Source organism: Choristoneura fumiferana, chromosome 3 (assembly GCF_025370935.1).
Source record: "Choristoneura fumiferana chromosome 3, NRCan_CFum_1, whole genome shotgun sequence".
Classification (NCBI taxonomy): domain Eukaryota; kingdom Metazoa; phylum Arthropoda; class Insecta; order Lepidoptera; family Tortricidae; genus Choristoneura; species Choristoneura fumiferana.
The window spans coordinates 18,016,342-18,027,999 of NC_133474.1; the positions used below are offsets into that span (position 1 = coordinate 18,016,342).

The window sequence follows — 11,658 nt, forward strand, 5'->3', positions numbered from 1 at the left end:
TATCTATCATTGTACCGAATTTTTGAGAAAAACTACTGTATTTTTAAATTTAATTAGTCACTCATTGAAGAATCTGAATTACCAATTCGAAGCTTTCCCTGGTGACTTCTCATCTGTATACTTTCAATATTCATTTATCAATACAATCCAGTATGAGAGCACATATGCAGATAGATACACACTATACATCTTTTACTGAATGTCTAAATGCAAGCAGTCTCACCTGTAAGCCAGTCCAGCAAGAAGGCTACCCTGGGGAAAGGCAGTCTGGTCATGCTGTGTAGCAAGCAACCAGCGTATTGCATAGTCTACTGACCGTTCGGGTATGCTGCTCTGTGGCACAAGGCACACTCCAATACTCACCCATTTTGTTATGGCTGAAATATAAAATGTGTGCATAAAAATATTATTTTTTCAAGCTTATATTTTTTTTTTGTCTAAATAATGTAAAGAAAATTGACTGATTCAACAGCTAGCCTCAATACTTGTATCTGGAAGCTAAAATTTGGCATTGATGCTTCCTTCACAATAAAAACAAGGAATAAGGATTGGATTCTCGAAATTCTCAGTGTAGTGTAACAGGCAAATTTAGTCTTTAATTAATAAGTATATGAGACTTCTTTATTGACTGGACTCATGGGAGCTTTAGATACCTACTAGAATACTAGCAGTAGATGTTAACTTAGTAGTAATAACAATGTTAATATACTAAAGAACCAGCATCGATGTTGTTCTATAACAAAGACTACACGAAATGAGATATTACTCAATAATAAATAAGAAATAAATGACTTACGTATAGATAAATTCAACCAAACTTTAAACAAAGTGTGAAAATCTTCGATGTCCAAGCCGAGGGTGTCAACTGCCTGAGCCAATTCATCTATCTTGGTTTGGAACAAATCTTTGTCAAAGCCTTTTTTTAAATGACTTGATATAGTCAATAATCTCATCTACGTCAGCCATTATAATTTACAGTCATTTAACTACAAAAAATATAGCTACTTAGTTAATTAAATAAAATCGTAGCCCTAAACCAAAAATCAAATTCAGGAAAAACGTTGTGGCAAGTCGCTCGGCTCGAAAGCTGCGTTTCACCAACGTTTCGTTTACTTAATACATAATCTTGGTCTTGGAAGCTGAAATTTCTTAATCTTCATTTAGTAAACAGTCGTGGCAGTGGTACAAATAAAAGAAATCGGAGTGAATAAAAAAATAATAACATTATTTTTATCGAAATTGAAGAGATTTTTTTTCTAGCGATAAAGCTTAACATTTTCAGTTTTATCGCTGGTCACGTGACCAGATTTGACGTTGGAAACGAGCGTCGAGCGAGTTGCATGTGGCCGTGCCTTTAGAGAAAACGTTATGGTATGGACACACTTGCCAATACCATAATAACATTTACATCAAAGAGTGTACCTATATATAAAATTTACATAAAATGTGAAATCTCACGTAATACCGGTAATAGACGTTCCAATTTGACAGCAAGGCTACTACGAAACTCGAAACTCGAAGTTCGTGTCGTGTGGCCCGTCTGCTGACACTAATACTATTTTAATACGAGAGCGAAAGGGACGGTACAATACTAACTTCGAGTTTCGAGTTTCGTAGTAGCCCAGCAGATTCCTAAACTAGACACCAAGACACTTCGGAACAAAGAGTATTGTAATGTATAGGAATCTACGAACGCTCCGACCGCTGGTATTCGATTCGACCAATAATAACACAAACTATAAAGAGAACTAACGTTAATGGAATGCACGTGCGATGGAGTTAGGCTTGATATTCATAGTCGGTCAATTTGAGTAAACAGTATATTATAATATAATATAATGTATGTTTATTATATATACCTGTCTTTCAGATTATCCGATCCAAATTCGCCGTATCGTATCATATATCATACATTTTACTTGCCACGATATCGTATCGGCGTCCGATACCGATATCAGATCGGATAATAATAATTAATGAAAGAAAAATAAAGAACATAATAATAATAACAATAATAAATTAATTTATTTCGGGCAACTTGGCCCATACAATAAACTTCCTTGACTCATAAAGTTCCTTACAGGCTAACATACATATTTATACTCAATAATATTTAAAACTATAATCTGAAAACGCTCATACCTAACGGTATCGGATCTGTAGTGGCCCTTAAGCCTTTATAGACGATTAGACTGCCCAACTAACATTACTAGTACACACTAACATTACAGTCAACGTAGAAGTATGAAAAATAGTTTCCAATAACAAGAAGACGACGTAAGATTTACATATTAAATTTTAGGGGTTTTTTAAAGCTTATTTTAAAGCTTTTAGTTTATTAAAAGCGATTTCTTTCTAAAACACTGTTACTCCGACTCCGTTACTCCTCATACAATTTTTTTTTTTCAAAATAAAAATAATGTATTCGTTTTTATAACAGGCTTCGTAAATGTTCACGATACATCAAACTTCCATCAAACGCCACATTGTCTATGGATCACTTCGATCAATGTGACCATACAAAATTAATCTCCCTCTGAATGTTGGAATTAGTTACTTGCTTGAAACATACCTATTTTAATTTTATTTAATTACTTTAGCTTATATATAATTTGGGGTTGCAAATCAAAATCTATGCTTTTATTTTGAACCACGGTAGTCGTGCTTTTAAACTATAATCTAATTCGCGATGGAGAGATATATATTTACGGAGTGATATGAAACTCATAAAGTTTCATTGTAATGTAGAAGAGATTCCATAAATATTAGAGAACGCAAACGTAACTCGGCCCGCTACTCGAACTCGAGTTATAATTTTATAAAATAGTATGGACTTACATGTGATAAGAGATCCCGTCCACTTTTCTGGCGTTTCGTTTAGGCATTTTTTAATCACGCACGATGACATTTTTTACATATTTCTCCTCGACAATCTCCTGTCTCTCACGGACGTCAACCAACTAAAGTGCTATTGTTCACCAAATCGCGTTGTGAACCTTCTTGGTGCGCCATTTTACTATATGAAAAATGCAGTCAATAGATAGATGTCGATGTTTATACTTGTATTATTCATGTATTGTATATAGGTAATATGTATATTTATTTATTTTATATTTAGTTACAGATATATTATTGTTTTATGTATTGGTTATTGTATATATTTAGGTATTTAGAGTTTACAAGCATTTATATTTATTCAAATGTTTTGGCCTATTTGTCGATCCTTATTTTCTTTGCTCTTCTCTACTAATCAAAGGTTGACTAGCAGAGATCCCTAGGGATAAGTCCGCCTTTGTACTTAACAATTTTTTGTAACCTTCTTGTATTTCTCTTTTGTACAATAAAGAGTATAAACAAACAAACAAACAAACATTTCCTTTTTACATTCCCCGCCATTAATGTTTCAGAACAATACTTTCCACAAAAAAATACACTAGAAACCCAAAAGAACAAAAAAATCTCCATAACTTAAAATATTTCTTAATAATAAATGATAATTAACACAAATCACTTAAAAATAAGTTTATTATTGTTATATATAAAACTAAAAAGATAAATTTTAGTCTCATCAACTTTCATCGTGTAAAACGGAACTCAATTACATACAATAGAGCGTGACTTTGCCTATCGACCGAATGAATTGAACCATCTTGTCAAATCGTTTGACTCGTGTCATCTGTCAATTAGTACGAGAGTGAAGGCTTCTTTTTTTGGAGTGTTTCGTATTGTTTGATGTTTTGAACTGTTACTTTGTTATTCAAGTTTGATAATACTATTTTTGTTATTTTTTTTTACTGTTATTATTTTTAATATGGTGCCAAAAAAGACCATACGGTTTACGAGATCTCGATAGACAAGCAAAAACACTTGCTACGTGGATTAAATCGCAGGCAAAAACTAGTTAAAAATATAAACTATCACTAATAAAATCGATTACATACCCTTAGCATATTTAATCGAATATTGCAAAAAATCTATTCGAATTTATATTTTCACAACCCTTTAATTGCTCAATGACATGTGTCACCGTACCCATGCTATTTAAAAAGGATTGTAGTAGCTAGATATCTAACTTCGAACGAGGAATTCTCTTCTTATTCTAATCTAATCTTGTTTCTACATCCGAACATTTTACGTCAAGATTATTACAGTAACAAGTACAGTTAACTAATTTAATTACGCTCATTCACTTTCTATTTTTTATAGTCGTATTGTACAGTCAACGTCATAAATAAGTGAAATTCTAAGCATGTCATTATGTGAATGAAAACAATTAAAATAAGACATTGAAATTAACATTAAAAAAGAATAATGGCCAAAATGTCAAGGATATGTAAACAATTTAAATTTCAATGTTTATACAATAAAATAAAAACAAGAAATAATAGGTACCCAATAGGAAAAAAAAAGAAATAATAATAACAACGTAAACAATAAAAAAATAAATTCAAATTTATGAATTCATTTACCGAATAAAACGCTTTTTCCAACAAAAGGTCTTTTAGTCGATGGTCAAGCGTTTCATCGTTCTTTTCGCTTTTTAGGTTCAGACCTACACTCAGGGATAGGTGTTCATAGTATTTGGGGTCGATAACGCGCGAGTTTTTTCTCGCTAATGCCATTCAATCGTCAAATTCAAAATCAAATAATAACCCTGACACAGTGTCTCCTTTTTTAAACTTAAACACTCATCTTTTTTTACACCTTAGTTTAATCATCCGTATGTGAATTCTAGAAAATAGTTTCAACAAATAATCAAACAGAGAGACAGTATGGATTTTATAATAAGGTTTCATTTTTGAAGCCTCGAAACGAGAAATGGTTGAGGTAATTAGTGGATAATGAGAATCAAAGCTGGTATTCCTAAATACCACAGACAAGATGCAAGCCATCCGTTATTATTTCGCATCTACTCGAGTGAAGTGTCAAAATGAACGAAATTGTCGTTTGAAGTGAAGTAAACAGTATGGATATTTGCCAATTGATAATTTTCTGAAATATGGTCATAATATTATAATCAAACTGTGCATTATTGATGTCTAATAAAACGGCCTGAAAATGTGGCCCATGCTTCTAAACTTAACGCACGACGAATGTCGTCGAACGCTTCGTAGACTTGGTATATATTTTTAGTCTTATAAATGGCATTCGTTTTCCCTCCTAACATTTTCTTTGACTGTGAGCGTATGGTTCAAGCTGTTATAATGCTAGATTTACTTGGAAATGATGAAACGTTTAATAGGATATTCCTTTGTTTTCAGAATTAGAAGCCTACGCGAATATGATCAGTGTGTTCAGAGCACAAGGAGCATTGGAAGACAACAGAAAAAAGTTGCTTGAGGAACTGCGCGCCGTTTTGCATATTAGCAGTGATCGTCACAGCGCGGAGGCGCGGCGCGTTTCTAATGACGAGCTATTGGCTACAATTGCACATCAGTAAGTTGATATTTGATGTTTGTTTTAGCTTTTTAGTTTATTTTTACACACCTATGGGTAGTATCAAAGATGGCTGAGAGTTAAAGTTACCATGAACCTTATTGGCGTAGTGAGCATATTCAGCGGAAATGATGCATTTTGAGCAATTTGCTTAGAAGAAAACTTGGTTTTATTGGAATTAATTCTAGGCTTTGTGGGTGTCTTGGCCTCATAGATATTTAGGTTCTTGACACTTTTAACAGTAGATAGTGGTACTGGCTTAACAATTATAATGAATCCTTAAGGGGTTTCATGCAATTTCATGTAATAATTAGTATTTGTAATCTGACAGGTAACCTAATTTGAAATGTCATTTTTTTTTAATATTCAAAAAGTTCTTATTTGGTACATAACAATTAGTAAGACTGAAACACATTGTTTTTTGGATTAATATGTAACATTATTTAGCTATTCTAGAAAATTAATCATACTTAATATCTATAATGAACTATATAATGAATGTTTTCCCCTACATATTTTGAATTATCTCAAATTAAAATCTGTATGTATTAAATTTAATTGGAATGTAAAGAAAATATTTTTTTTGCAGGTTATAAAAGCAACAGTGAAGTTTTTGATTTATTTACATAGTTTTTCATATTTTTTTTGTTGAAAGTGAATCTACCATGTTATGTAGTGTTTATGCAATACTTGCAATCAAAAATCACTGTGATAGCTTGAAACTTATCAAGCTGCCTATCTACTAATTAAATTGTTTACATTAAGATTATTCACATAGTTTATTATAACTAAGAAAAGAAAACACAATTTATGAACTTTTTTTTTCAGTCTGTCTTGTTTGTCTAATATTTCTGCCTTATAACAAGGACATCAATTCTACCATGCTCAAGCTAAAAGGTTTTGAGTTTTTTTGTTATATGGTAGTGAGCAAGCAAGCTGGCGGGCCACTTGATGGAAAGCAATCACCGCAGCCCATGGACACCTATAACATAAGTTGAGTTACAGATGTGTTGCCGACCTGAAGGAGTGGGCTCGTTTTTGGAAGATCCCAAGTTAAAATTAATGGAGTTGCAAAACACGGAATATTTTTTTTAATTTGATGATAATTGATATATATCTCAATGATTTGTAGGGATCAACTAGCATTGATATAAAAAAATACTGTTTTTGTCTCTATATTATAACTTGATTTTGTCACTTAGCCACCTTTTAGCTTGAGCACAACAGAATTAATCTTAACTTATATTATGTAGTTTCATATCTGAAGGTTTGCTAGGCAAATCATTATTAATGTTTACTACTGAGCATAAAAAAAAGGAATGACTTAAAATAAATTAATTATCCAATAATTTTAAACTTAGCAAACAACAAAAAATAAAACAGAGTTCAGTGCATCATAGGCTGTTATCTAATATCTATGTGGTATACCATACTCGGGATATGTACTGATGTTTTTCTAATATTGATAAGCTTCGTCAAAACTGGTACAGGAACAGGACTCTAATGGGCATTTTCAAAAGAAAGTGTACCCTTTTCTTTCAAAATATATTTATTTTTTTCATACACAATTTTCTGAGTCAAGTTTTGTGATGCAATACTGAGTGTATGAAAAAAACGTCAAAACTGAACAGGCCTCGTCAATAAATTAAACCTTGTATTATATTTATAAACCATCATCTGTGACATGCTTTGTCATAAAACTCTAGTCAACATGCACCTTATATTATAGTATTGCAACTGATGGCAGATAATAATAAAAAGCCCTAGTCTAAAACCCTCCTCCCTGCCTCATACCTGGTTCAAACATCCCCCTAGTATTAATTTAAATAAAATAATATTATTTGCTACTGTTTTGCACTATTTCTTGAAAAAATCACCAATAAAACCACTCAATAGTTCTAACAAATTAAATCCCTTTTTCAGTTTAACAGGTCCAAATACAGGCTTAGGATGGATCAGCGAAGGCAGAAGAAGAGTGCCCTTAATGCCTCGAGGAATCCCTCAGACAGCTTACACAGAGATTGCGGATAAAACTGCTGAGGCCATCAAAGAAGAAAATAAAGAAATCCTTAAAAATTTAGAAGCCGAAAAACTGATTGCTCCAAAGTCCAGTGAAGAAGAGTTACCGGATCCCGAAGGAGAGACCGCAGAAAGTGTGTTGCCATCAAATGATATGATGGAAGAGATGCTATATCCTCCTGTGGCAATGGAAGATCAAACGTCCAAAGTATGTAAACAATTTTTTAAGATATTTATCATTTCATAATAAAAATTAACTAGAAGTTTACATTATATTTTTGTTCCACTTACTTTTATGCCTCAATACAATAAAGAATAAATCACTTCATTAATCTCCTAGAACTGTAAGTGTCTGTATTCATGCCATTACAACAACTTTAATCAAGTATGTGATTTATTGAATTATCAACTTTTTTCCAGCTCTGGGAAACTGAACTTATAAATCGTAAAAGAAAAATACCGGAAGGTGGTTCAATACCAGACGAATGCACCCTACCAACCAAAAACATGAGGAACATCCCTGTAAACACCAATCAGAAACACCTCAACCTATCACAGATATATTCCAAATATACACAACCCGCCACAAGTAAGTTGCTTATTTTACATAAAAACATTATTTAAATTTATATGATCAGATGATTAAGACTTTTTCAAAATATAGAAACCATCTTTAACATTCCATATTTTGCTCACAGGTAAATCATCAGGACAGTCGAAGCATTCATACAACCAAGTCAGCAAAGTGTCAACAAGTAAATCAAGTCAACCGCACCAACCGCGGTCGCACAAGCACAGGTCACACCGGCAAAACAAGAACGCCGCTCAAATCGTCCTCTCGAAGTCCCAAATGAAAAAAACACAAGAAGTTCCTGAGTCGCCAGGGAAGCAGTTCAACCCGGGGACGCAGATCGAATACGCGGGCCCGCCGGGGTCTTTCCAGGCGAGCTATACGCAGTCTATACTGGGCGGAAAGACCAAGCCGAACTATATGGACGATATGAAGCCTAAAGTGCTGTCGTCCCCCGGTATGGTCACGGAGTCGCCGACGCTGCAGCTGCTGGCGCAGCCGGCCGCCGTGCCGCACGAGTTGCGCGCGCCCAGCAGCCCCGACGACCCCGGCGCGCCGCCGCACACGACCGTCCCGCCCCTCCCCAAGCACGCCAGGCACCCCCATCACGTCCTCGTCAAAGGTAGGCGGCCGGACCAGCCTACCGACAAAAAAGTACAAATGTCCGAAATGAAAATACTACAGAAACCCAACGAATCGGGCATCAAAGTCCTCTCGAATCGGCAGGTGGTCGTAGCGCCGGGCTCCACTCAGAAGGCGCTGAACGCGCCCGGCAAGGTCGTCACTACAAAAGTGATCGGCTCCGGGCCGCGGCCGCCGCCCGCCCCCGCTCCCGCTTCCGCTCCGCTCCCCGACAAGATGATCATCGTGTCCAAGCCGCAGTCCGAACACAAAAATTTGAACTCCAAAATCATAATCACTTCATCCGCGATGAGGACGCCGAGCAAGGAGGCAACGCCGTCCGCTGCCAGCGTCTCGCCGCGCCCTGAGACCTTCACGCCGAAGGGCATCCCGGCGACGGATCTGAAAGTGTCGGCGAAGACGTTCGTGTTAAATCAGAAACCGGGCCAAAAGATGGTCGTCCTTCCCGCCAAGGCGAGAACGAAAGCGGGGTCGGAGGTGCAGTTGCCGCTTATACATTTTAAAGGTATTCCGACCGGAATGAAACTGGTCCCGGTCAGTTCGCAATCGCTCACGCACGTGTCCAGGTCGCCCGCCGTAACGGTCGTATCGAAGCCCGCGAGCGTGGTCAGCGCGCCGGCGCCGGCGCCGCGCGTCCTCGCTGCTGAGACCATAAAGACCGCCAACTTGGCCGATATCGTCCCGGTCAAGGGTCTCACGCCCGTCACCGCCACCAAGATGCCCAACCCGATCGTCCGCCCCGCGAGCGCCAAGGGCAGCGTCATCGTCGTGCAGAAGGGCGCGACGATAGGCAAATCTCTATCTTTCACGAAAAACGGTAACGACATGACTAAAATAATAATGGGGAAGAACGTCAATCAGCACCTGCAAGCCGCGAAGCCGGATCAGGTCGAGGCCGGCAAGTGTCCGGGCAACGTGATAGTTCTCGAACTGAATAACGATCAACCCGGGCGGACCACCACCATGTCGGAGATACTGGACAGCCGGAGCGGGAACCCGGGGCGGCTGCCCGACGAGAGCAAAAAGCACCAGGCCATCACGCAAGACACGCCGGTGCTCTTCGACGCGCCGGCGGCCGGCGAGCGCAGCGCCGACATCGGCGACCCCGGCCTGCCCGCCATGGACAAGGACGACGACGCCAAGTCCCTCACGAAGGACTCGGACGGCGTTAAAGACTCGTCCAGCGTCACCGACTGGGAGATGGAGCTGGACACCGTCTCGAGGAAAGGCAAGGACCAAGAGGACAAGCTCAACTCGCTGCACCTCGACCTCGGCATGTCCAGCGACAGCGACGGCGAGTACATGGCCCACGACGAGAAGCCCGAGGCGAAGCACGCGCAGGCGACGCAGCGGGCGACACCCGGCGGTAAGATATCAGATGAAAGAGTCGAGTCTCGCCGCGCCGCTCACTGGTCGATTTAAATTTATTTTTATTTATTTTTAGGTGAGAGAAGCGAGCTGTACGGCTCGGGCGCCATGTCGATAGCGACGCGGACGCTGCTCAGCCAGCTGCAGGACGAGGGCTCGTCGAGCAACGACTCGTCGTTCGCGCTCAAGTCGAAGCCGGCCGAGAAGAACCCCGCGGAGTGCGACGCGCTCACGGAGGCCAAAGAGAAACTGTCAGAGAAGGTGGCGGAGGCGCGCTCGCGGCACAAGCGCATCGACGTCTACAGCACCGCCATCAGCTCCGCAGACATCAACCTCGACGCCTTCGGGTACCTCGACGAAAACATCATGGCCGGTGACGACGAGCGCGCGCCCCCTCCCCGCCCTCCCCCGAGACTCACTCGCCTCTAGACAAACAGTGATCAAATAAGAATCCAGTCGAGACTGACGCGGACATTTAATGTGAAGTGTGAAGTGATGACAGACGAGGCGTAATCTTTGTACGGCTTTATAATTTATTCCTTTGAAATCAGTTCGCCCGGTGTTGTGACAATGTATTACGTCTTCGAATAAAGAGGCTAACATCGAAGATGTCTGGTTTTACAGCAGAAGCGATCTAGTTTCAGTACTACTTTGTAGTTTCATATGAAATCGTTTCGTTCTCGATTATCCTTACGTTCAACAGTATTTTCGGATTATGACAACAGCCTAATACACTACACTGAGCGAGCCGTCACGTGAAGCAGCAAATTTTGGTTTGACTTTTTTTATCCTGTGTACCAATCGAAATCCTTTCGGATGCAGCTGCCTCGACGAGGTTACTCGCTCTGTGCGGATCTGGCAAACTGTCCTACATTCAAGCATAATATTTCAAGTCGTTTGAAGTAAACTATGTAAACTTATGTGTAATATTAAAAATAAACATAATGTAGTATACAACTCCATTCTGTACAATTTATGTGTAAAATTACTGCATGGAATTATTAACATGTACAATTGTCTCGAAACCTTATTTACCTACGTGCATGTGTAAATGAGGTCACGGTTCAACTAACCTACTGAGAATATTCACCCAACAGTATAAATATTTAAAGGAGATTTAAATAGTTGCTATATTCTCAAACATTTTTAACATATTAGCCAAAAGAAAACTACGAATTATTCCTACTTTTTTTCTTCGATTTCCTCTGATTTCTCTGATTCGATAATGGTTGTTTTTTATGAATTACTACATGCACTGAATCCAGATACTTTCGGCAAGTGCGTTGATTGTACCACTTTTGTTTCATTCAGTATGAACTCTTCTTCTTTCCTTCTCTTTCTTCCACATATCTGCTATCTGGCTGATCCAGTAGGAATAAAAGCAATATCTGAGAGCAATAAAATCGATATAAAAATTTGATTAATAGGTATTGAATTGGCTGGCTAATAAATTGTATCTATAGAGCTGTATTTTGGCATATTTTTACTGGGTACGGAATTAATTGTGATCACGTGATAAATGTGTTCATTTGTTTGAAAAATATGTCGAAAATCTCACGTCTTCTGAATACTGAAAATGGGTAAAATCGTCGTTTATAAACGACGATAGTTGTATGTTCCAC

At 38.3% G+C, this 11,658-nt stretch overlaps 1 protein-coding gene across 1 annotated transcript; it reads left to right on the plus strand.

Moving 5' to 3' along the window:
* Positions 1-4,901: 4,901 nt before the first annotated feature.
* Positions 4,902-10,465, plus strand: LOC141426120 (uncharacterized). The gene is made up of 6 exons (XM_074084980.1): positions 4,902-5,119; positions 5,262-5,436; positions 7,360-7,663; positions 7,876-8,044; positions 8,154-10,034; positions 10,113-10,465. The coding sequence occupies exons 1-6, from the start codon at positions 5,059-5,061 to the stop codon at positions 10,463-10,465; spliced, it is 2,943 nt and encodes a 980-aa protein (XP_073941081.1). The 5' UTR covers positions 4,902-5,058.
* Positions 10,466-11,658: the final 1,193 nt, after the last annotated feature.

What these genes read in the sequence shown, in the direction of transcription:
- LOC141426120 (XM_074084980.1), top strand. Translation starts at nt 5,059, where the DNA reads ATGTGGCCCATGCTTCTAAACTTAACGCACGACGAATGTCGTCGAACG. An exon ending in TTGGCTACAATTGCACATCA is followed by an intron (nt 5,437 to 7,359) that starts GTAAGTTGATAT and finishes TCCCTTTTTCAG; the next exon opens with TTTAACAGGTCCAAATACAG. An exon ending in TGGAAGATCAAACGTCCAAA is followed by an intron (nt 7,664 to 7,875) that starts GTATGTAAACAA and finishes ACTTTTTTCCAG; the next exon opens with CTCTGGGAAACTGAACTTAT.